Below are 27,067 nucleotides of genomic sequence, written 5' to 3'. Positions count from 1 at the left end.
GGGTAATTTGTGGAGCAGGTTCCTAGATATGGGGTTTTTGATGTGTTGCGGATAGGCAAAATCTTTACAATGATAATGTAGGCAGTTAATGTCTTGATTTCATTTGTGGGTTCCTGCTACTCCGTTCCCCCACATGATACTGGAACTACCAGAATAAAGGCAAGTTTCAAAGCTAACCTTCAAAAATATTTGATATTAAGTATCTCCATCCGTCAAGAGTAAAAGTTAAGTCCATTTTCTCCAATTACCTGAGTTGATAACCTACTTAGTAGGTCAGATTACTGCTAGTAGTTCAAGCAAACTATCACTCCTGAACCAGATAAACAAAGACTGATCTACTCAGAGAAGGTATTGTTGGAGCTCCGATATTATGAGAATTCTGCTATAATTTGTCACCTCACTCTATGGCCCCGAAAAGGACAAGTGGAGTTGTGTGGTGGCCACTCAGTCACCCATTCTTGTCAGCAACAGGTATAATAATCTCCTTGCTCACCCTTATACTAGTAGATCCTATAAAACATTCGAGATTCATTTTGATAACTTCATATGCTAAAAACAACATATCAATATTTAAGATTTTTATTTATTTAGATTTTTATCCTTACAAGTGGGAATGATAAAGAAGGGGAGGGAGGGCTGAAATGATGGTAAGGTGTCAGCTGACTGTTAATGCAACTCTTCATCTTAAACATGGTAAAGATTATTCTTTAATAAAGGAAACCTAAACACTCCAGTGTTAGAGTAGATCAATGAGGTGTAGGCAAACATTTTCTTGGGAAATGATGTATAATCTAATAGTAACTCCACAGTGCACCGCGTGTCAGTCCACTGGGTGCACTGACAAAATTGTGAACCGATAAAGTTGAAGATAAAGTTGCTCACTAAAGCCGTAAGCTAAAATTGTTTGAAAAAAGAAAAGACTGACAGTTATACCAACGAACCGTAAGAAAGTTGAATTTTTGTTTGTTTTTGTTTGCAATTTTGTTTCTTTTATGGCTGAGTGATGTTTCTGTAGCTGTGCAGCATTAACCAGGTATGGATAATCCACCGGAGTACTGGAGCCCTTCCAGGACTTTGATAGATACACTGAAAACTGATGTTGAATGACTTACTGTTGACTAATGTTGATATTGAATTCACCAAAAAACAGTAAAGACCTCCACAAGTTAAGGTGCTACCCTCACATTGTGTAACAGCCCTGCTATCTCAAGTCGATTTGAATTCCATTCCTGTTTTTACTTGAAAAAGTTTGAGATAATATTTACTTATTGGACTTTATAAATGTCTTAAGTTATTTGATGTCATGACTAATATTTGTGACGTAACACAGGGCATTTTTAAGTAGTGACTGCGTGTTTGCACTATAGTTGTTGTTTTGGGATATAATGGTGGTTGTATGATTGTAGCTGAGTATCTATAATGTGGGTGCTTGGATATTTTACACTAGTTCTGTTTGTATGCTTGTGGGCCCTGTGTGTGTAAATGATGAGGAAACAAATGTGTTATTTGAGTCAGGTTGAAATGTAATGTGTGAGAAAATAATTAATTATATTTGTAAGTGCATAAAAGAATGTATGACTGTAAGAAAGCATTTTTGTAGATCATGCTTAGCATTGGTTGTGTGGGTTTATGACTTATTGTATTGGCATATGATGATGAATGTGTGTATGTTTCTGTATTGTGGATATTGTGAGGTTGTGATACTGTTTGTCCTGATGGTGGGTTTGTTGTATTAGGATTGTCCCTGTGTGAGTTTAAGATGGATGCTCATTTGAAGGTGGGTGTGTCTGCTTTTCATGGTATCTTTCCTGGCTTAAGGCATTTGTCAATGTCTAAATAATCTTGGTATTGGCAGTGCTTTGAAAAGTAACTAATCCTTGTTTTGTGTGCTTTTTCCTATTCCTTTTTTGTTAGCTTGGCATTTTCTTCTTTGTTTTATGACTTTCAGCATGTAGACGGTCTGATTAGTGTATTTGTAAGGTGACCCATGGCACTATTTACAGGTCCTGTTTATGTATACATGTTTGCCACACTATCCAACTATTCAACATTTTAAGTTTATTTGTAAATCCAGTAGTGTTTAGGTCTGGCTTGTCAGCACAGTTCTCTGCATAGCTATTATGCTGCATGGTTGTCTAAGTAGGCAGGTCAATCACTGGCATTCTTTTGATTTGTTTGGGCTGCAAATAGCAAAAGCTTTTTGATATGTAAATTTTGTGACAATTGCAGTAAATACATAACTAAGGGAGAAACCCTAAAGTCATAGGATCTCATAACTCTACTGGCCTTTCTACATTAAAAAAAAAAAAAAAAAAAAAAAACTGAACATTTTAATTTTAGCCAAAACTCTGTTAGTTTCACTTAGAAGCGGACTACTTCAACAGACCTTTTACAGCCAAAATTATAGAATTCTAGATTATTTACATAATTGTTTTCTCTTTCCTTTTACTGCAGACAACCAAACACTGTATCACAGTACTATTTTCAATAAACATTTCCCTTTTAAAAAAAAATATATTTTTGTGTTAAATGCCACAAAATCAACTCACAGTAAAAATGCATAAAGAGTAACCTGTAATTTGGTCTTGTACTGCAATCTTGGAGTTCTGGTTACATTTACAAACCACTCTGCCTTAAAGCTCGATGGGTTATAATTTTGCCAGTAACCATCAATGGTATTGTAGAACCATGTTACATGCCTATCTATGAATTACATTTAATATATTGTCTCCTGCATTATGATTTTGTTTTGAATTGTGTAACTCTTGTGGACAAACTGATGATAAGGGTTTACATATGTTTTATTTAATCTACTGTTACAACAACCCCCTTCACACCAATTTAAATTGGATCGATTCATAAGATATATTTTTGTTATTGTCATTTATTTATTGCAATAGACCTATTGTTAAATTATTTTGCCCTTTACGTATAAAACAAAAAAACCAAATCTTTAACTAAACAGCCTAAAAACATTAAAAGAAGAAATAAAATATGAACATTAATAAATAAATTAACCTGTAATAAAATTTTCAACCAATGATTAGGAAGCTTAGCACCAGTAAAAAGATATGCTTCATGTTACCATCCCAGGTGTTACAGGCCAACATTTATCATTTTTAGCTTTCATGCTGCATAATGAACTGAAAGTAATTATATTATAAATAAGGCTCTCAGTGTTCAATTTTTACAGATAAATACTGACTGAAAACAATGTGTTTCCTGCCTTTATTTTGAAAGTGGAAAATGATGAAAATGGTGCTTCTTGTGAGTTTCGTACCAGGGACAAGTAATAAACCATTAAACTTGAACAAAACGGAAGTATGTAAGTGTATGTAGACAGTTCATTAAATTCTAAGACTAAACAAACAGGTGCGCTATGAACCAAGGGGGGAGAAAGGGTAAATTCCCCAAGGTTCAAGCAGAGTTTGAGAACTTTCTCACTCAACACACAATACCACGGTAGAGAGTGATGACCAATCCAGTACTCTCCATCTCTCCCCCATCCTCTCCTCAATTAAATGCAATTAAATGCAATTCTTGGCACCTATACATGAGCCAGTTGATCAGAACAAGCAATACCTCCTCTATCTGTAAGGTATAGAATCCTACGAGATAAAAGTGATCAGGCAGTGCCTGCTACCTGAGTACTTTAAGTTAAATTGCCGGAAAAGACCTGTGCTCAACCCATAGAGCTGTGTGCCTTCATGCAAATGTGATAATAGTGGCAGAGTGAGGCTGCGCCTGTCCGCCCAGCTCTGGCTACAAGTCCTGAGTTGGCCGCATAGTATCACTTATTTTGTCTGGTTTCTTGGTAGATTTGCATGTTTGTTTTATTCCTTTGCTGTTCGGCTAGGTGAGGTAGCAGGACGGCTAGGGAGGCTGCAGTCTGGGATGATGTGCCAGGAACCTTCAGTTTCAGCACCTTTGGTGCCTCCATGTCGTGAGGTGGTAAACTCTGATGTCTTTTTGAAAGTATATGCCAAAAGGAAAAGTCAATTTATATTTGATGTTTTCAGCCCAAAGTAAAAACAACAAGTGATGGACGGAATGCTGAACATTGTCAAACACTCACCCCCAGTCATAGATCTGGGTTTAATCCTTCGTTCTTTTGCTCACCATGCCACCCCAGTTTGGACCCAGCTATATGCAAATCAGTCTTGACCCTGTTCCTCATGGGAAGTTTGTCATAGTGTGGAATGTCCGTTGTCTATGCAGAGCGCGCGCCGACATATTGTGCTAAAACATCATTTCATTTTTTCTAGAAGTAAACCTAGGGTCTATTTCAAACTGCTGTTATCTTCTCCTTGACTGAACTGATGAAGCTTGGCTAGGTGCCCTAGGTTGTTTGCCTAAGTCAGTCTGCCGGGGGTAACTATGTAAGTTTCTGTGGATCACTATTGTCACCTCACAGGGAGGAAAACATGCCTATGATAACTTCTAGGTCTGGACACTCTGCTCCCTCCTGAATGCACTTAAATGTGTGTTCATTCAATGGGGGTGATTTTACAGCTTTTCACATCTGGCCAAGGCCCGTGTTGCTTCAGCAGATGGATGTCCCTTTGAGGTCCTGCTGCATATCTGCAAATCTCCCACATCTCCCTCTTGTTTTCAAGGTCTTCTGTTCTTGTCATGAATGACTCAGCCTTTTCTCATTGTGTCCAATTTCGGGGCTAGTTCATCATGCAGGGTTTGTTCGTGTTTGTCAAGGTCCACTTTCAAATCTTCCCTAAGGTCCCTGTGCAAAGTTGCCAGACTGTTGGAATTCAGTTTCTGTGAGTGCCATTGTGGCATGCATCAACTCTTGAAGGATGGTCTTGTATAGGTGGCTTCAAGATTGTGGTTTTTTAAGGAAAGATCTCAGGTCTTTTTGGTGTTGTGTTTTTTTAGTTTTTTTTTTTCGGTGGCATGCATACGGATGGAGCAGCAGATGATAAAATGCACTCAGACTCTGTGTATGCAGGTGTTACCTGCCTGGCATGGATCAGTAGATTAATTTAGGAGGTCTCTTGAGTGGGGGCAGCCATCACAAGAGGTGAATCCGTGCAAGGGATCCCTGCAGGCCACCCTCTGGAACTAAGCAAGTCTCATAAGCCAAACTTCAATACAGGTGTGCTGGATTTCCCATGTTGTCCCTAGGGAGTTGAACACTTACTGTCCGGTAGATTATTAAAAGCCATCATGAGATATTTGTCAGTCAGTCTCATACAAGGTTGCATTAGATCAAGTGAATTTGTACTTGGGTCAAGGCTGTTTACAAGAAAAAGGTGGAGGTCTCTCTGCAGCACCATGACCACCGCTTGTGTCAGGAGCGGGAAATCAGTCATTGTGGGTGCCTTTAAGCCAAAAATATGGGTGGCTGGTGGGGAGCAAGCACAGGACTTGTTCGATCAGTCTGCCATCTTGCTTCCTCCCCAGTCATACTCTTTCTGTGTTTTTTTTAAAATTTATTTATTATAAATTCATTTTCTTTGAGCTGTCAATGAGAGTTGTGTGATGATCTAGCGAGAGCAGACATTCATTGTGTAAATAGTGTCTAGAGCTTCCAGGAGACTACTAGCCTATGCTTTCTCATTCCCATCAGATGTGTAACATGGTCAAGATACATACAACCTCACCAACACATGAGTAAAAAAATTACGTACTTTAAAGCTGTGTTGGTTAACATTTCCTACACTGTTCAAACAATCCCTCCCTTACCCTGATGCTTAGCTCACTGTACCTGACCGCATCAGTCGGATATGCATATCCCTAGGTTTCTGCATGTTAAGCAGTGGATCAGCACCCCTATATCCTCATTCAGTGGGGTCCCCCTTCTTCCCCCCCCCCCTTCCTCCAGATGCCCACAAGTCCATTTCTTTATGGGGACCCCCATCTCGTCGTCCAGTATATCCTCTGGCGTAGCATGTGTCGCCTGCAAGGTCGTGTATCATCGCTGCCCATGCAAGCAGGTTGTCTGCTACTTTATCCTGTTGTCTGACTCTTCATATGAGCCTCCTCAGCACCAGCCAGTTCAGTCATGTCCCGTAACCAATCGTTCGTCAATGGAGGTGTCAGGCTGAGCTACCTAATGGCTATCCGTCTTTCGGCCAAAGTCGAGCCCAGTGGCGTAAATTTTCTACCCAGCTTCCTTTTTTTCCACCATCCAGGTTCAGTCCCAGTATGTGTTTTTAAGGTCACATGTTTGAGGTCGTCCAGTCGCCCTTACAAGTGGGCCAGGATAGTGTCCCAGTAGTCTGTGATTGGTGGACAGGTTCATACCATATGAAAGAAATCTACCGGTGTTTACCGACATCCTGAGCGTTCTACACTCTTTGTGGGGTATGTCTTGTGTAGTCACTTGGGTGTGAGGTAGATGAGATGGATCACATTATATTGAGCGAGTTTGAAGCATGCATGTGTTGAGACCTCCTGCACCCCTTCATGTGTTCTAGTCCACTCTGTGGCTGTTATTGGGTTTTTTCTTAGCTGCTGCCATCTGTCTTCCACCCTAGGGGGATCCTGGGTTTGCCCACCTGTAATTAACTGTATATGTGAGTGATGAGTTTCCTACCTTCTGCTAGTGATAACAATGCCACCGTAGTCTGTATGCAGCACCCCCACCAACCACCGACATAGTTTTGCCAATTTGCATAAAATGTCTGATGTGCCATATTTCTAAACCTGGCACGAATGGTGCCCTACGTAGCACCCTTCGCACTGCTCATTCCCAGATCCTGCAGACAAGAGCCACTACATGCAGCAAATTCCTGGGCACCCTCACACCGTGTAGCAGGAGGGATCCTACTTCACCAGCACCTGTAGTGCCAGCCAGCAAAGATCACTCCCAGTTGGATTCAGCATCAAGCCAGTGTAATGCATGCTGCAGAATGGAAGCATAGTAGTAAAATTCCAGATCAGGAATAAATGAGTCAAACACCTTTTCTATATCTAAAAATGCAAGAGCATACTGGTCATGTACCTGGCAGTGTGCATCCATCACATGCGAAAACTGCTGCGGGCTGCAAAAGGTGTTTCTACAGGGTATAAATCTTGACTGGTCAGGGTGGACCAGCCTGGGGAGGTGGTAGAGCAAGAATTACACCAGTATTTGCCCTAAAATGTTTCCGTCGTCATTCAGTAGAGACAGAGGGTGATAGGAGGCTGAATCCAAAGTTTTTTCCTGGTTTGGGCATCAGAACGATATGTGCTTCTCTCAAAGAGCTAAGCAGTACTCCTCGGACCAGGGCCTGCGTATATATTAGCAGCATTTTTTCCGCCGTGGTCTCTGGTAGTGCGTTATATAACTCAGCGGGTAGATCATCCAAACCCAGAGCCTTGGCTGTTTTAAGAGAATCTATTGCCTGTAGGATTTCCTGCTTAGTGAGGGGGGGTTTCTAATTTAGCCTACTCATATTCCTCGAGCAGCAGCAGCAGTATCAAGTCCAGATAGGCTGACACTGCAGATACCAAATCAGTCCTGGGCAAGCCAGATAGCGTGCCAGTGTTTCATTTATTGTCTGTTGTGTGAGCATTATGCGTCCCGTTGGGTCTTTAATCTGCAGTATTGGGCCAATGAGCCGACATGTGCGGGGCCAAATATGTTGTGTTGTGCACGCAGTGCATGGCCTCCCCCTGTATGAGGAAATATTCCAGCCTCCTGTGTCTCCTCTGCAGGGGTTTAATAGGAGTATACTTCCTATGGCCCAATCATGAAGGGATATGGTCTCCAGCCCCACGCAGATTCCAGGAAGAGCACCCAGAGCAAGATAATCTTTTTAATTTTTATTTTTTAAATATATATAGTACCTTGTTTCAGCATCCATCGGTTCTCGTGTCGCAGCCTACTCCACGTACCGCCTCCTTTTCATTGTTGCTGCGCAGCCCAGCAAAACACCCAGGAGTTTCTAAGCACACTGGAGGTTTGCGCACTCTAGCCCTCGTCCCTGCTAGCAGTTGCTCCATGGTTCTGGGCGGCTTCACGCTGGACCAACGCTTACCTCCAGCAGCACTCCAGGGGTGCTGCAGCCAGCCCGTCTCCGATGCAGTCTACTGCACCGGTCTTCTATTGCCTGGGCTGGCAGACTTCATCAACATTCTCTAGGGAGCCTCCAGGCTCTTTGGTAGGTATCCCCGCCTCCAGCAGGCCTCAGGTGCCACACCAGCTGCACCTACACCCCTGACAGCGTTCCGGGGAGGCTGCGGTTGGGCCCCAATGCCATCCACAGCTCTGGCGTCTCCCCTCACAGGGTCTGCCGAAGGGCTCTTTAGCAGTGCAGCAGTGGCAGCAGTTCTCCTAGGAGGCCATGCACTCTCTGAACCAGGGCCTGGCTGTGGGTCCCGCAATCACACACTTGGGCCACAGGTCATCTCGGGCCCCCCTGGATCCCTGCAGGTCCACAACACGAACAAGTGTCTCAGTGGTTGTAGAAGGGAGAGGGTTGCTGTCCAACCAGAGGTTCAGCAGGATTTATACTCAGTGGCGGGAGCTGTTGTAAAGGGCTTCTAGTCACCATCTTGGCTGGCCCCCACATGTGTAAAAAGTTACGATAAAATAAATTCAGTCTGGATGCTGTGAGGTATTCTCGATACATCATTTTGCTGGAGTTTTATTGGTTTTGACTAGGCTTAGGTTTCATATCTAGCATTTGTTTTTAACTCTACACTATCCTGAGCATTCCTATAATGTAAACAGACCATTGCTTGTTGTCTGGTTCATAGTATAGTGCTGCAGCAATTAATTAAGTTTAGTCTATTATGATTTACTGAAGAAAACATCTTCTAAACATGTTCATGTTTTTCCTGCATAGGTTTCAATAAATGGTACACAGTTTATGGATAGATCCATTGGCTCGGATTTCAACAGTGTATCTCAGGTAAGAAACCTTCTGGTTTTGCTTTTCGGATCAATAAAAAAACATTGAAGCATAGCATTGTGCTCTGTGAAAGGTTTATTGAAAAAGCGCAACTTGTTTTAACCACTGTTTAAAACCTGTGTGTCAATTACAAAAAATGTGAGGTACCACGATAAAAAGAGAATTCGCCAATAGGAGTCATAATGAGAATATTGGTATTATTGAAAGGGAGGCATAACCACCATGGAGTTTCTTCCCGCCACATCCTTGATTGACCCTTCATCTGATGACCTTCTAGCTGCTTGTTGGTTTACATATTTCATGTATGCCCCACAAATATCTTTGGTTCTTAACTATTAGGACACCTGTCACCTGTCATTGGAAGCATGCCTAAGCATCATTAAAGAACATTAGGTTTTATCTGGTCAAGCATCTGGTATAAAATCGGGCAGAGGGTGGATTTGAGTAGGTTATGTGTATTCTTAATATATGTTAGTAAGCAATGTACAAAAGCTGTCTGCATTAAAATCTCTGCCTCTGATGCGCTGATTTAAGTCGTTTGTCAGTAGGAGCTGGATGGAATTGCACATACCACATTGTAGTTGATGGGGATGCCCCCACCCTTTCAATAATGAAGTTTAAACCTCTGTCCATATGGGTAGTTAACACAACTCCACATTGACAAATGGGGACATGCATCAATTGAGATCTAATATGTTTACCCTTGACAGGGCCCTAATAGATCCAAAGAAAGTGAGTGTGCCACTTGCTGCGTGGGATGGCTGTGGCCTTACATAATATAGTCATATCTTTGAGTATTTTATTGTGGCAGTACAGCAGTCAGATATTTGAGTAGTTTAGAAACCCCTAAGCTCTTACCTAGTTACACTACCTTCTGTAATGGTTTACATACAGACTTCACGTTTTTTGAAGCAAGAACCAAAACCTTGATAAAATCCAAACTTTTCGAATTGTAATCATTTTAGTGAGAGCAGCCCTCTCTGACGATTGCATTGGAAATGTTATCTGTTAATAACTTTCTTAAACATTTCTAGAAGAACTTATACATTGAATATGATTATCTACCTTAGTTTTGAATATCTTAATTTTCCTGGATGGTTCCATATTTAAATTAAATGATAAACTGTAGAAATAGTGTTTCCTTTAAATAGTCACAATATTTTCTTTTAACTGGAGAGATTTCTTACTTTTAAAATTGTTTGGGGAGATTGTGTGTGTGATGTTCATTGCTTATTAATTTAATTAGAATGCATGGTTAGGGAAATGGTGTTAGAGATAAGTAACTTTTCCATTCTGAAAAGAGTCAACAGGTTATTATAAACTGATGTTGGGAGTTAATACTATTGAGGAAGTCCAATTTTGGGCTGGAAACCCTAAGATTGTTGAGTGTGACTGAATGTTATAAGAGTTTTTTTTTGTAAGATCTAATCTGTGGATTGAAATTAGTGTTGCTTGTGTCATTAGAGATATGTAATGATTGAGGCTTTTCAGTCATGTAAACCATCAACCTTCTGTCAGACTTTCATCACTGACCCCCTCCTCCTGGATGCACCAGATGGTATCCTGACAGTCTTTTGAATTTACCAGTACAGAAGTGGATGCCACTGACGTATATCACTGAGTAGGGCACATAAAACACACTGATACATATTTTAGCAAAATTGGATTCTTCTCCTTTAAAAAAGTATAATGGATATTTATTGTATTTGCAGTTCAGATATGTCAGCAAGATCTTAAGCTACTCTGCTAATTGTAAACTGTGTAAGATGTCTTTCTACCTTAGCAATAACACTTAACGTTTAATCACCGTAAGAAATGAAAAAACACACTTCCAGTACCAGTGTGTGAATTGATTGGTCCAAGGAAGTGAGCATCTGAACCCTTGAGAATAAATTCTACACAACCTAATAATTGAGATTAGTTTTAGATTATTTGCTATTCATTAAATGGGATTTTCACATGAAATGTATTGAACCGATGTGGACTTTCAACAGCTGCTACCCAAATCTACATTCCACTGGCAGAATACAGCTGTGTAGCTATTGGTTTTGCAGGTTTTAAATGCACAATTAGAACAGTAAGCTCAGTGCGTGCACATTCAGTAAATGAAGCGCACTGTACAACAGTTGCATACAGACTGTGCTGTCCCAGAAAATCTAAAGAATTCAGCTGCACCTGGGAGTGATTCTGATTCACAGTCTTTAGACCTGGCAGATGGAGTTCCCCTAACTCTGAGGATTCCCAAAGTTACTTTTCATAGACTTGTTATTTATGTCCGCTCCTGCTGGGGCCCAAGTCAACTGCTCACTTCGGGGCCAAAATGCCCTCTTGAATGGCACCAGACTTAAACATTCAAATCTGTTTTAATGAGGTGTTCGTATCCTGTACCTCTTGTGTGGCCAGAAGACGGGGAGACTCCATTCTGAGGAATGGGATTCGGTTATATAGGTGAGGAAACGTGTTTCTGTTGCTGTCTGGAACCCTTGATGTAACTTACGTTTCGGAGATATGGAGTCCTCCATTCAATTTTAAGGTTACCAGCCTGGTGGAACAGTTCTAGAATTTGTGAATGGGGGATTTTTTTTTATCCTACCAGACTGAGGTAGTGAGTAGAGAGGTTAGGTGGGGTTTAATTTCCCACCCCACCTTCCACACGGGCTAGGCTGTTCTCTTGGGGGGTGGAGACGCAGTGGGGTAGAGGGGACGGTGTGAGGGGAGACATTTTTTTAAGGAGTAGTAGGCTGTGCTGTTCAAATATATGACCGTTGCCAAGTCAATTTTGATTCAAGGGTGACTGACACCTGTGCTCTCAAACTTGCTTCATTTATTGGTTTTCAGCAAATTGGGTTACATATTTTATAAATGTTTGGTGGTGCTTCTGAGGCGAGTGTGTCAAAACATTCAATCGTCCACGATTGAATTGCAGACAAGCAGAATTTGACTCACTGATGTGTTTGCTTGTTTGTGAGAAATACGTCCAAGGTGAGCAAGATGTAATTGTAAATCTGTCTTTTACGTAGTTGTATCTATTTTTGAAGGAAAGTGCTTGTGCATGTAAACATAGATTTTCCTTTTACAACCCCTGAGCGCAAGCAAACTACAATGGCTCCCTTTAATTGCATGGCTGGAGCTCTTTTTAATAACTAGTTTATGAAGTCCAAACTAATTTGTCCTCCCTCCTTGAATACAATCTTCTTAATATGTATCCCCTCTTTTGTTCTTGATATTCTTAATATTCAGTTCCCTTCTATGCTAAAGGTTTAGTTGATCTTCATATAGTGGATTGTACTAGCATTCTCCACAGCTTTTAACCCAAGTGAACATTAAGATCATCTTGATCATTCTGTCAGGTTTTTCTCCCTCCATTTTCTCTCTTATCCTGCTGTGTAGTTTGTTCATAGGTGCGATGGCATGCCTTTGGGTGACCTGTTTATTTCTCACACTAGCACCACTCGTGAATCTTCAGCTTTGTCTTTTAGGTTTCATTCACCATATATATAACTGTAAATTCAAGTTTTTTTGGCTGATATACGCATGAGGTGCAAGTTGCCACCTCATTTTAGATTCTTATTCCTTCATTTTCCTGCACTGCTTCTGGGCCTCTGCACCTCGAATTTGTAAAAGGTGCATTTTCTAGATAAGCCTATTGTAAGGGTCTCTTTACAGCCGATGGGTTCAAAGACTTTTGTACTTGCAGTATTGTAGCATTTGCAGAAAAGTAAACTGTCCCTTATTGCTGTGTTACAATTGCTGTTCCTGGTAAGCCACAACCTTTATTTGTCTCGTTCAACATGCAGATCGCACACTAAAGAATTTTTTTTTGAAGTGTTAATTGATCCACCTCATTTTGCAAAGAACAAAGAAGTGTTAACGTTATAGCTTAGTGAAATACTGCATCTATAGTTTTTTTTTTTTTTTTCTCTAATGAATGCAGTCTAACTACACACTCTCATGCGTTGCGTAGGAATAAAGACTGCGTCCTTTTGTTTCTACTGATAAAGTTTGGAAGATGGCCGTCGTTCGGTGATTAAAGCGAACAGCCACACTTGGAGAGCGAAGGTTAAAGATCTAGAAATATTTCAACAAATTGCACGCACTTAAAGAAACTGTTGCCCCGTTTCATTTTTGACTGTATTGTTATAATGGTATATTGCATTCAATTTACACCAGGGCGCACTCCTGTGATCAAAATAGAAACTGTAGATTTCTTATTGAAAAAAATATCACTACTTGCAGTGTGTAAAGAAATGGCTCCCTGTTGCAGTTACCCCCCACTTTTTGCCTGATACTGATGCTGACTTGACTGAGAAGTGTGCTGGGACCCTGCTAACCAGGCCCCAGCACCAGTGTTCCTTCACCTAAAATGTACCATTGTATCCACAATTGGCACACCCTGGCATTCAGATAAGTCCCTTGTAAACTGGTACTTCTAGTACCAAGGGCCCTGATGCCAAGGGAAAGGTCTCTAAGGGCTGCAGCATGTCTTATGCCACCCTAGAGACCCCTCACTCAGCACAGACACACTGCTTACAAGCCTGTGTGTGCTAGTGAGAACAAAATGAGTAAGTCGACATGGCACTCCCCTCAGGGTGCCATGCCAGCCTCTCACTGCCTATGCAGTATAGGTAAGACACCCCTCTAGCAGGCCTTACAGCCCTAAGGCAGGGTGCACTATACCATAGGTGAGGGTACCAGTGCATGAGCATGGTACCCCTACAGTGTCTAAACAAAACCTTAGACATTGTAAGTGCAGGGTAGCCATAAGAGTATATGGTCTGGGAGTCTGTCAAACACGAACTCCACAGCACCATAATGGCTACACTGAAAACTGGGAAGTTTGGTATCAAACTTCTCAGCACAATAAATGCACACTGATGCCAGTGTACATTTTATTGTAAAATACACCCCAGAGGGCACCTTAGAGGTGCCCCCTGAAACTTAACCAACTATCTGTGTAGGCTGACTGGTTCCAGCAGCCTGCCACACTAGAGACATGTTGCTGGCCCCATGGGGAGAGTGCCTTTGTCACTCTGAGGCCAGTAACAAAGCCTGCACTGGATGGAGATGCTAACACCTCCCCCAGGCAGGAGCTGTGACACCTGGCGGTGAGCCTCAAAGGCTCACCCCTTTGTCACAGCCCAGCAGGGCACTCCAGCTTAGTGGAGTTGCCCGCCCCCTCCGGCCACGGCCCCCACTTTTGGCGGCAAGGCTGGAGGGAACAAAGAAAGCAACAAGGAGGAGTCACTGGCCAGTCAGGACAGCCCCTAAGGTGTCCTGAGCTGAAGTGACTCTAACTTTTAGAAATCCTCCATCTTGCAGATGGAGGATTCCCCCAATAGGGTTAGGATTGTGACCCCCCTCCCCTTGGGAGGAGGCACAAAGAGGGTGTACCCACCCTCAGGGCTAGTAGCCATTGGCTACTAACCCCCCAGACCTAAACACGCCCTTAAAATTAGTATTTAAGGGCTACCCTGAACCCTAGAAAATTAGATTCCTGCAACGACAAGAAGAAGGACTGCCCAGCTGAAAACCCCTGCAGCGGAAGACCAGAAGACGACAACTGCCTTGGCTCCAGAAACTCACTGGCCTGTCTCCTGCCTTCCAAAGATCCTGCTCCAGCGACGCCTTCCAAAGGGACCAGCGACCTCAACATCCTCTGAGGACTGCCCCTGCTTCGAAAAGACAAGAAACTCCCGAGGACAGCGGACCTGCTCCAAGAAAAGCTGCAACTTTGTTTCCAGCAGCCTTAAAGAACCCTGCAAGCTCCCCGCAAGAAGCGTGAGACTTGCAACACTGCACCCGGCGACCCCGACTCGGCTGGTGGCGATCCAACACCTCAGGAGGGACCCCAGGACTACTCTAAGACTGTGAGTACCAAAACCTGTCCCCCCTGAGCCCCCACAGCGCCGCCTGCAGAGGGAATCCCGAGGCTTCCCCTGACCGCGACTCTTTGAATCCTAAGTCCCGACACCTGGGAGAGACCCTGCACCCGCAGCCCCCAGGACCTGAAGGACCGGACTTTCACTGGAGGAGTGACCCCCAGGAGTCCCTCTCCCTTGATCAAGTGGAGGTTTCCCCGAGGAACCCCCCCCTTGCCTGCCTGCAGCGCTGAAGAGATCCCTAGATCTCCCATTGACTTCCATTACAAACCCGACGCTTGTTTCTACACTGCACCCGGCCGCCCCCGCGCTGCTGAGGGTGAAATTTCTGTGTGGGCTTGTGTCCCCCCCGGTGCCCTACAAAACCCCCCTGGTCTGCCCTCCGAAGACGCGGGTACTTACCTGCAAGCAGACCGGAACCGGGGCACCCCCTTCTCTCCATTCTAGCCTATGTGTTTTGGGCACCACTTTGAACTCTGCACCTGACCGGCCCTGAGCTGCTGGTGTGGTGACTTTGGGGTTGCTCTGAACCCCCAACGGTGGGCTACCTTGGACCAAGAACTAAGCCCTGTAAGTGTCTTACTTACCTGGTTAACCTAACAAATACTTACCTCCCCTAGGAACTGTGAAAATTGCACTAAGTGTCCACTTTTAAAACAGCTATTTGTGAATAACTTGAAAAGTATACATGCAATTTTGATGATTTGAAGTTCCTAAAGTACTTACCTGCAATACCTTTCGAATGAGATATTACATGTAGAATTTGAACCTGTGGTTCTTAAAATAAACTAAGAAAAGATATTTTTCTATATAAAAACCTATTGGCTGGATTTGTCTCTGAGTGTGTGTACCTCATTTATTGTCTATGTGTATGTACAACAAATGCTTAACACTACTCCTTGGATAAGCCTAATGCTCGACCACACTACCACAAAATAGAGCATTAGTATTATCTATTTTTACCACTATTTTACCTCTAAGGGGAACCCTTGGACTCTGTGCATGCTATTCCTTACTTTGAAATAGCACATACAGAGCCAACTTCCTACACAGTGTTCTTTGCAAAAAGAAAAATAGTGATGGGAATCTTCCATCAGAGTCTTGCAGGTGCAGAACAGAATAATTGGACCAAGTTGTGAATACTATTATTCATTGCTTCAGAATAATTTGTATAAAAAGCAGGCTTTCTCCCTTTTTAGCCATTTTGTGAATGCTCCTGCTTCATTGTGAATCATTTCGTTATTCTGGACTATTGTTTCTTTTGTTTAAAATATGTGTTCTTCTTTTTTTTTATGAATGATTTTGAGTATAAAAATGTTTCCTTTAACAGGCTCCCTTTACCTTTGGTTTGGGTCAAAGGGCACCATACACCACAGGAGAGCACTGCCTACTTTGTAGAAGCGAGCGTAAAGATATTTCATTTTTAGAGAGTGGTATTAAAAACTCTAGCAAAACTGCACTTTCAACATCTCCAAAAACGAACAGTATGCTGCATCTTCCATTGTGGGTATGTCCAGACTGTCGACGGACAGTTGAAAAAGAGGAAACACATGCAACCTTAGAGCAGTCTCTAGTGGTAAGTGATACCCGTTTTCTGGGTAAGTATTTTGTTTATTTCTCTGTGGGTAAATGCGAACACTATGCCAATGCCTCTGTTTAATTAGGCCAACCCAGGCAGTACATGCTTGTTAATTATAATTTGGAGAGACAAATCTTGCTTTCTGTTGTTTAGGTTTGGATGTGTGTGATAGCCCTAGGTGTTAGCCCATGTGTGAGTCAATGGTGATGCCAGCGTTCCTCCTTAGAGAGGTTAGCTTATTTTGTATGTGTTGTGGTGTTTGTGTCAGTAACTGTGATTGTGCACTTGAGTAGGGAATAGGAGCCCAAATTATGTTTGGCAAAATCTATCCATATTAAGGAGCAGCAGGTAAGGGTTAAGTGCCTATCTGAATGCGGGGTGGAGGAGAACTGCCTTTGGCATAGCCAACACTGCCAGCATATATCACCTGGTCACTTTAGTCTGCCTGTCTAGATGCACAGTGTGTCATATTATTTATTACCATTGTTGAGTGTAGGGAGGGGCCATGACTCATTAGGGTTGAAGCTGTGGGTTATAATGCCTCTCCTGTCCCCTCCCTCAAAAATAATAGCATATTACGTTCCGCACATCTGTATATGGTTTTAGACATGATATTTTTTCATGTTTATTTGTATTTAAAAAATATATTTAACCAGACTATGATCCATGGCATGACATTTTTACAGTACGGTAAAAACACATTGACGAGACCTCATGAACATTATGAGAGTGTGTTACTGTGGTAATAAACTGACATTTGATCTTTTGAACTGTAGTAATGTGTACTTAATAGTGAATGTGCTCTAGTTGCTATTTGGGCACATTTATTTTCCTCACAACAGTGCATATATATATTTTATATATATATATATATATATATATTGATTAGTTTAAGACTTTTTCTTGTAACTTCACAAACCCCATCCTGAAGTTTACAGTCAAATAAGAGAAGTCTTGTTAGGTTGGTTAGGTTTAACTAGCTAGGAAATGTAGCATCTTTTTCTTTTGATTAGATGGATTTTTCATGGACCTGGATTCTTGAGTCCTTCAAGGTTTACAAATTTGTAATACAAGGGGCATGCCAGGTGGAAAGTATGATGGTAGCAAGTCTGTGAGGCTACAGTTCAATCATCTGTCCTTTTGTCAAGTATCCGGAGCATCTTGTGCCGAATTAAGAGATAATCTTGATGTTTTGAAACTAGAGGAGGGGCTGGTGGCATGAGATGCCCCTAGTGGCTTGAGGCCTTCCATGCGGACTGGAGGTGGCATGTTGACTGCTGGAGCGGAGTGACACTCCTTTAACTGGCCCCTCTGTAAGACCGAACCAGATGTGGAGGTTGAATCTGAGTAGCTGCTGGGATGCCTACAATTTGTAGACCCAGGAGAAGCCACTGTACTAACAGAGCCACAGATAGCCTTGGAGGCACTGGGATAAAGTTAGAGTGGGCAATAAATGTGCTGCTTTTTGGTAGAGCTTAAACTAGATGAACACATTTAGCTACTTGGTAACCTGCAGAGGCATTGACCCCTGCAGGTTGTGGAACTTTTTCTCATACAGGTGAGAAAAAGCAGTGATAGTAGCCAAAGTTTGACATTTGCAGGAGATTTTGGGTATGAAAACTCGGTGGGATCCATGCAAGTCATTTAATCCAGACACCCCAGAGTGTCTGATTTTTATAAATATCTGGGCTGGTACATTTTCCTGGGTGCTGGCTGACCCTGTGCCCAAATACTCCACTTGCACCCTACGTTGTTGACTGCATTTGGACGCAGTGTCAAATCTTTCCTCTTCCATAGAGAAAGTCCCTATATACCTGATAGTGTAGTTCTAGTTGGGAGAAGTACGAGAAAGCTTAATAGTGAAACATTCCTCACTTATAGACAACGTAAGACTTGCCTCACAGATGTCTAAATCCCATTTGTGATGTACTTCTATTTCTCCACTTTATTGTTGTGGGTTATTTTTATTCTCTTGACTATAGGATAAAAGTTGTGTTGGAAGTAGACCCTTACCCACATAGTGTCATGCTTCATCTGGTCCTCCCATCTGGCATTTGAGAAATTCCTTTTGTTATCTGCCCATTGTTTAGCGCATAAGAGCAGTGAGCATCAGATACAGTGACATGTCGCTCCTACCTTGCGCAGCTGCCTTCTACCTACACAAGATCCCTCTGAAAACAAGTCTAGGCCAAGCTTTGACTTGCTCTTCATGTCTTTATCTTACTGTAAGTCCTGATTAGTATTGTCAAATTGGCAGCTAGAACATTTACTTACTATCCCCCATGACCGTCTCGGAGGACCTTCGTTCTTGCACCTTTGGTGTACTTACTGTGCTTGGCAGTTGCTCTGTTCAGGTGAAATGTGGTTCCTGACTGGCATCATGGCTGCTAAAAAAAAATGCAGTCAACAACTTCCAAATCCCATTGGGGTGTTAGAGGGTGTGCTGATGACTGATGTCTCACAGTGTGAGCATATCTGCATTTGAAAACTGTGCTAATATTTGTGGGACAGACTGTCCTGAGTTCCCTAACAGCATTTCCAGAAACGCCAATGATCTTGCAGTTTGGTGGACAAAGTGCTCCCTCAAAATGTGGCAGCTGTTTTGTCAAATGTTAGATGCACTGCATTGAGTACAATGAACATGTAATATCGCATATGGAGCATCCACCACGTTTTGACAGGATGAATACTGCAAGCGTGCTACAATTATGACTGCAGACCTTTTTACTGAAGTTAGTGAAGACTCAGTGGCTCAGATCTAATTTAGGAAGAACAACTGATATGGATTATTGTAATTATTTTGTTGAGCACTGTTAGAAAGACTTTCCAATTTATGTGGGACAATTGAAAGGAAGGACGCATTGGCAACTCGGATTATGAGTCATGAAAGGTATATATCCATGGACTGCTATTAAGGTCAAGTGTGTTTCCTAGAACTTCACTTTTTTTGTGGTATAAAGTGAAGCAAGTTTGAAAGCGCAGGACAGCTGAGATGGGCCATTCTTTCTTTGCAGAATACAGAGCAAAGTCTGCATCTAGTTTACTGTTCTTCTCTGTTTTAGGAATGAGGCCTACAAAGTGTAGATCCTACAGACTTGCATTGTCCTCCGTATTATATGAAGTAGAAGCTACCACTGTTACAGTAGCAAAATTAATAACTGCCAACTTGTAATCAAGGAAGTAGAACCGTTTTCATGTGTTTGTCTAATAAACAAAATATGCGTTATACCCAGTCAAATGGATCAGGAGAATAGCCAACTTATTGTACCGATGTGAGAGTTTTCAAGTCATATTAGGTGACTGGAATAGTTTGGTAGGGTTTATCAAATCTGCTGTGTACTTGTTTATAATCAAATTAACAGTTGGGCTTCAGCACTGCTGCCAGCTGACCCAAGCTGTGACCAGAGAAGTGCTCTTATCATGAATTGTAGTGCACACATGTATTTCTCACCTGTTTCAGTATTTCACAGTTTATTCCAACACAGTACCATATCTTTTTGGAGGTTTTTACAGGCGCCCTCCTGAGTTGACCCTTTCTGGCGACTTCTGTTCAGAAATTGTCTACATAAAGTTTCTAACTTTTATGAAAGTGATTTAAGGAAGGAAAAAAAAACATTTATTCCTAAGAGCAGCCTGCAGACTTTATTCTGGAGTCTTTCCCTGTCACAGTGTAGACTCTCAGGCTGGGGAAACTCTTGCACATGTAAAAGTTAATGGCCTTCCGGGCTCTCTAGTTTAGTATATACTGTCTAAACAGCAGCTGTCCTTTGTAAATGACCAAAGATTGATCAACTGCTATAGTCTTTCCTGGCACATAAATATGAGGATAAGTGGCAGAGAAATATTTCAAAACAGACCGCATTTTGAACCATCTTCTATGGTCTGCATGGTCCCGTGGCAATGCTGCAGAGTTGAAACTGAAATGCATACGCTGCAGAATCAATCACATTCTCTGCGAATGACAGATAGGAGGCTGTGTGTTACCCAAACCATGGTAGACCAGTAAGAATATACTGATGGTTTTTGCAATATTCCCAGGAACGATGTAAGGCCCTACTGTTTTTTTGAAATCCTCAAGTGGAATGGGAGTCCACAGGTGTACCCTAGAATGAGGTGCCAAAGTGCCTCCAAACTCCTTTTACCATGTAGATTTATGGCTTCCCAATAGCCTTGACGAAAGCGTCATTGAAAAAAAGTTGGAGGTAGTTCATTGACAAAACATTTACTTTGTTGGCTTTATCCAGTGTGGTGTGGCCATTTTTATTGTAGCTTTATGCGCGTTAGCTTAACGTATTAGGCCTCTGTGCACTTTGCTCTATATGCATTTTATTTTAGCTTCGCACTGTTATTTTACAATAACCAGTTTCACGGTCTGGTTTTCTTTTCTTCTATCACACTGTTTAGCTTACGTCAGTGCAGTGTTCGCAAACAATACATTCTTGCTCACTCTGTGCTTCAGTCAAGGATACAGTCTGGTACATTGCCGATAGACGTGGTAGAAGTTTAGTCTTTATGGTTCATAGACAGTACACATTCTTATGCAGGAACATCGGGGTGTTAGTTCACATCAATAGTATAAAAACACTTTCTAGTCCCAGTACACGTAAGAGGGAGATTCCGACCAAGAACCCACAACTAGATTCTGACTGCCCTGTTGTAGATGCTGATCCAGATCACAGGCCTTTGCTCAGGTATGAGGGTTGATGTCCTTCCGCTGAAACCAGAAAGGCAGGTTTAGAGCTTCACATGCTGTGCTTGAAATATAACTTAGAGAGTGCATAATTTAGTTACAATATGATAGCCTTATTTTTATGTTTCACTCTCCTCGTTACTATTTCCATCTTACTGTGTTGTATGGTTCTTGGTTATTGCTGCACACGCCTTGTTATCTAAAATGCAGTTGTTTTATTAAACTAATCTTTAAAACTCAAACTGCCTTTGTCATTTTTATATTAGACCGCACATTGTATGAGAGAACTGGTTGTAACCTGAGTGACCACGACTTCCCTGTGAAGTACTAAGATGTCATGCGCTCGGCTGCCCAATTGTCTCTTCCCTTCGGGAGAGATGAGGCACTGCTAGTTAGCCGGAGCATAACCCGTATTTGGGGTGACAAGGGTCCTTCATCGTGGGTTAGACTTAGTCCCCCACACTGTGAACGATCTTGCTGCCCAAAAAATCCAGTAGTCTCATTAGGATAATGAGAGCCTACGCGACATGGTGCCGCCAACGTTTGGTCTGGCTCTAATTTTCGGGTCCACCAGTTTCTCTTGGTCTCATATCATATAATGATCCCTCAGTTCCTTTAGCGGAGACGTCCGTGGCACTGAGGATTTCCGCCTCCGTGGTATAGGTGATCCTATTTACAGCGGATGGTTGTTCAAGCTTGAACCTTAAAAGGAAAAACCCCGTCTTGGTGTGCCTTCTCTGAACTATCGCTGTTATAACAATGGCAAATCCCCAGGTATTACAAATAGCTCTTAATATGAGACAACCGCTCACAGCTCATTTGCTAGTTAATGGCCTTACGGTCCAGGGTGGTCAAGTCACGTTTGTGGTGGCCGCCCATGCAGCATATAGAACAGAACTCTTTTACTCTTGGGTCACATTTCCAGCAGTTGATGGAAACACAAATACATTCCACACATATACCGTTGTGAACGTGCCTGCACAGCACAGGGCGTACGCATACTTGGAAATACCTCTATCTTATCAAGAACATAATAATTGGCTTGATGGCGCCCTACAACACACCATATTACCAGTAAGGTTAGGTCCACTTAGCAATGATGGTCCTACATATACACCACATCCTGCGGTAGCAAATATGGCGGTGGCTGAGGTTCAACACTTGTATATAGACCTAACGGATACATATAGACGTTTAGTACAATTTGTGATGCAGACACTGAATACAACCCCAGCGTGTGCTGCTCCAGCACAACATGCAGGAGTACCAGGTATAAACCTGGTGACTGTCCACTCTATTATGGGTAAGGTGCCGGCGAAACGGGAGGAGACTTCATTTTGGCTGGCACAGAAAATTAATATGCTGGAGGCAGTATTTCCCTATACGGGACCTCAGGACAAACCTAGGATATTGACTGTTTACCCTTTGGGATGGTTCCCACGGTGGAACATTGTAATACATGGGGCACGGTGTTTGCTGCGCTCTATACCACGGCACACGGTACACCGACATTAGCCAACCTACTGGAAGTGCTTAAACAAATACAGGATGAATACGGGGCAGCCCTGGCTTTAGATTTGGGAATGCAGCTGATGGGCAGCTTTGCCACAGTCTCTTCTATAATCCTTAGTAACCTTAAAGGAGAAGCAGTTGCACTTACGGTGTGCATGCGTCTTTGTGACGTACTGCAACAAGATCAGGAGCGGGAACTGCCTAAAATTATAGCAGGAACGTATTGAAGTATTGGTCGAGATAGCCTAGGGGCTAGACCACAAAAACCTCAATTTCAGGGGAAAATTAGTAAAAATGCTAAACAGCAACCTGAGGGTAATAAGAAGTGCTGGGAAAAAAAACAACGCCTAAAAAAGAAAGGGAAAAATCTCTGCATGCGGAGACCCCACAGAATAGATATAATCTCAGAAATAGAGCTAATATAAAAACGCCTGATAGATATCAATATACTGATACACTCCAATCTCGTTCCTTTCAGGACTCATCGGAAAAGAGAAATGAGAGAGGTGGGCGGTCAGAGCGGAGAATAGAGTACGTGAAACCAAGACTGGACTCAAAGCTCTTCTGAGGTTTCTGTCAAGAAGAAAGAGAAACCGGTACAACAAAAACAGTTTAAAAAGAAAAAGGTGGGGCAGTCTCAGTTAGACATGCCACTAAGGAAGAGAGTTCTCTTGAAGAGCAAGACATGGGCACTGACGCTGCTAGACAGCGCAGCAGAGGTCACAATAGTTCGCTGGAATCTTCTAGAGCATCTGGAGGTGAAAGCAACTGATGACTTCTTAATACAAAGTAAAAACAGCAGACATGTGTGTCTCCGAACCCGATAGGGTGTATACAGTGACTTTTTACAATTGGAAGGAGACATTGAACGCACTATACGCCCAATATTTTGGGATCGTGTAGCTAAGATATGACATTTTGATGGCTGAACAAGATTGGCTGCCTGACTTTGTCTGCACCTGCCTGGTAGGGGAGGAGGTTATTAGACCTTCCTTCTCGCCCCTTGTTCTAGGGGAAATCGCAGAGTCATATTGCATAAAATGGGCTCTGGCACAAGCTCCTGCCTTATATAGAAATGAGAAAGGGTGGGACAGGGATTCTCCATATTATGTAATTCCGATTAAAGGTGAACCTCAGCCACAGCCGCAGTATCCCATAAAACATGAAGCTAGGGCACCAGTGAGAGAAATACTTACACAATTAGAATACCAGGGAGTAGTTGAACCCTGTGTCTCACCGATGAATAATCCCTTGTTCCCTGTAGCTAAGCTGGACCATTCATATAGAATAGTCTTAGACTACAGACATTTGAACGGACATACACGTACATATGCTATACAGAATTCACATAGTGCTGCACTGATGAACAACATAGTGCGGAAAAAATATAAAACTACTTTGGATATCTCGAATGGATTTTTCTGCCAAAATATTGCACGGAAAGCAGGGATTTAACGAGCTTTAGCGCGTTAGGTTCCCAGAAAAAAATCTGTTGTTTGCCTCAGGGGTATAAGAACAGCCCAGGACTGGACCCCGGAGCGTTGTCATACGTGGATGATATATATCTCACGGATGACGAATTGCTACAATATTTAAGACAGGTAGCTGCATTGTTGTAGGGTTTGCCGAAGTCGGCTACAAATGTAACTTTAAAAAGTTGAAAATTGCTTTTCTCAGCGTCATTCCTGGGAAATGAGCTATCGAATGAAGGTAAGAGCCTAGCGTCACGTTTCTTGGAAAAGTGTGCACAGCTGCAACCTCCTAATACAGTTAAGAAACTCCAATCGTTGTTGGGCTTCCTCAATTTTGGCAGAACATACATTCCAGATTATGCTACACACATTAAACCTGTATATGAATTAATACGTTCTGATTTTTCGAGCAAATACTGGACAATAGAATATACACATACTCTTCGGGAGTTGCAAGCAGATACGCTGGCAGCGAAACATCTACATACACGGGACAGTAAGACGCATTTGGTCATCAGGGTGATAACTGGGGCCATTGGGTTTACATATGTCACATTTAATGAAGGTGAGACAGTCCCGATTGGATACAAGTCACGATTGTATTCTGCTGCCGAACAACGATTTGCTCCCACTGAAAAAATACTAACTGCTGTACAGATGGCTGTTATTAAAGAAAGACCTCTTGCCCAGGGTAAACTCATTATTGTTGTTTCTCCTATTCCAGCCCTAGAGGCTGTTACAAAGGCTAGCATCCCGAATGCAAAAGCACTTCATCTGAGATGGATACAATGGGCTACGTCTTTGACAGCCACTGATGTAGATTACATTTTTGACCAAAAGTTACAAACTCAGGAATTTCTGCAATATGAAGTTGAATATCCAGTCCCCGCTGACACATTGCCTATTGATCAATATTGAGTAGTCATGTATACTGATGGTTCTGCACAACCAGCGATTGGGACGAAACACCAATATTCGGCTGCATGTGTGGTAGTGAGCGGCTATATGGAGGGGGAGAAGTTCTGCCCCCAACATACTTATACACAGACCTTAGGGGATTGTACAGCACAGTTAGCTGAGCTAAAGGCTCTACTGCTGGCACTAGAACATACAGATCTGACGTAGTTCACACTGATAGTTTGTAATTCGTATTATTGCATCCAGTCTTTTAATGAATATCTACATTACTGGTGCTTAAATGGGTTCAGAGATTCAAAAGGCAACACCATAAAACACAGACAGCTGTGGGCGACGGTAGCAGACTTGAAAGAGAAGCTACCGAAAGTCCATGTTGTACATACACTTGGACACTAGCGCTTTGGAATGCACGTTGCTGGAAATACTTTGGCAGATGAAGCCACAAAGTCTGCAGTGGCCACTGTAGCTGCAGTGACTCGTTTGAGTTCCAAACCATACACAGACACTTTGGCTGCCATAAAAGCTACGGTTGATGGCACGCCTTATCCTAAAGGATTTCCTAATAAATATCAATACTTGATGGGTAGTATGCTGAACCCTGAAGTTAAAATTCCAGGCGTATGCGTACGCGACATCCCCAATAAAGCTGTAAGACCACAATTGATTAAAGCAGCACATGAGGGAGTGGCATCTGCACATGCTGGAGTGGCTGCTACGATTTCGCTATTACAGGCCCGTTACTGATGGCCTGGTCTCTGTAAAGAGACTAAGCAGTATGTCCTTTGTTGTGACATCTGTCAACAAATTAAAGTTTCTACAGCTAAGCGCCCACAGCATACGCCCCTCCTAATATCCAATAGACCCTTACAATGTGTGTACTTGGATCATTGTGGTCCGCTAACACCAGATAGTGCATATAAATATATACTAGTCGCTGTTGGTTCTTGCTCCAGATTTGTGTGGGTGTGGCCACAGCCCTCGGCTGATGCTCGGACTTTTATGAAAGATTTGCGAGTCTTTGTCGGTATATATGCAGTTGCGGCGTTCCATTCGAACCAGGGCCCTGCCTTTGCATCAAGGGCATTCAGGGACGCCATGGCTTCGTTGGGGGTCCAGCTTCAGTACTCTTCTCCATTTCATCCCGAGGGAAATTCTGTTGTGGATCGGTTGAACTGTGATTTAAAGCAATCCTTAACAGCCAGGGTCTTAGGTACAGGTCGTAGTTGGCTAACCCACCTGTATGGAGTTCAGAGAGCACTCAGTAACCTGCCTAGAAGGTCCCTGGGGGTCCTACTTCATATGAGTGCCTGTTTGGAACACAAATGTTTGTTCCGGATCTTGATGGTCCTGGTGTGGAGGCGGCAGAAATGCCTTTTGACATAAATGATCGTGTCACTGTTTTACAGGAATTGCAGCTGTTCCGTGAAGATAACTCTTCTAACGGTGCCTCCTCCACAGGAATTAAGGGTGTGCCAGTAACACCCACCGGCTGGATTCCCAGAGTTTGGGATCTTGTGCGTGAAAAGGTCACAGTGAAAAAATAATTTGGACCTTCTTATCGAGTACCAGTCCCTGTCTTGGGAATACACGGAACGAGAACTGTTATTTTACCACCGTTGCCAGGTGCCAAAGAAAATCGCTTTGTTTCTATTGACAATGTCAAGTTACAACATGTGGCCGATTCTACACAGCAGACCAGGAGGAACGTCCAGTAGTTCCTGAATCCCTCTCACTACTGGAGAAGAAGTTCCGCTTCAAGTTGTCTTTACCAACACTGTTGCCTCTCCGAGCATGGGGAGGGTGGATGATGATCTTGCATTGGTTCCACTGTCAACAAATAACTTAGACACTTTTGATCATGTCATCATGAATACTGATGTGACGGTTGGTGCGATCTACAGTGCGCCACCATCTCCTCCGTTGGATGCGGCGATGCCTTTTACACAAACTGCCTCTGGTGACTTGGCCGAAGACAATGAACTATCAGACTCGTTTGCCTCATCGACTACTGACCTGTCAGGTCCACGTAAGCTGATATGTTGGGTTCAAGATACATATCTTGTTTTTCCATGGAACTATCTGTGGCTCTTAATGACTGTGCTAAAAAAAATTCTTTGGATTGGGTTTGTAATTACCTTTTTTCAGTTACTACATGGTCATTT

At 42.7% G+C, this 27,067-nt stretch overlaps 1 protein-coding gene across 5 annotated transcripts in view; it reads left to right on the top strand.

The window, feature by feature from the left end:
• The window catches only part of FAM193A (family with sequence similarity 193 member A), a 306,086-nt gene that overhangs the window by 29,162 nt on the left and 249,857 nt on the right, over positions 1–27,067 (top strand). For 4 of the 5 annotated variants that reach the window (XM_069203630.1, XM_069203636.1, XM_069203644.1 and 1 more), the window contains exons 2-3: positions 8,790–8,855; positions 16,065–16,310. In XM_069203630.1, coding sequence (XP_069059731.1) covers positions 8,790–8,855; positions 16,065–16,310 — 312 coding nt within the window. The remainder of the gene's footprint in view (positions 1–8,789; positions 8,856–16,064; positions 16,311–27,067) is intronic. The other variant, XM_069203652.1, reaches the window with a different exon arrangement.

The sequence above is a fragment of the Pleurodeles waltl genome, chromosome 1_2 (genome assembly GCF_031143425.1).
Source record: "Pleurodeles waltl isolate 20211129_DDA chromosome 1_2, aPleWal1.hap1.20221129, whole genome shotgun sequence".
Classification (NCBI taxonomy): Eukaryota; Metazoa; Chordata; class Amphibia; order Caudata; family Salamandridae; genus Pleurodeles; species Pleurodeles waltl.
This window is presented reverse-complemented; position numbering and strand designations above follow the sequence as displayed.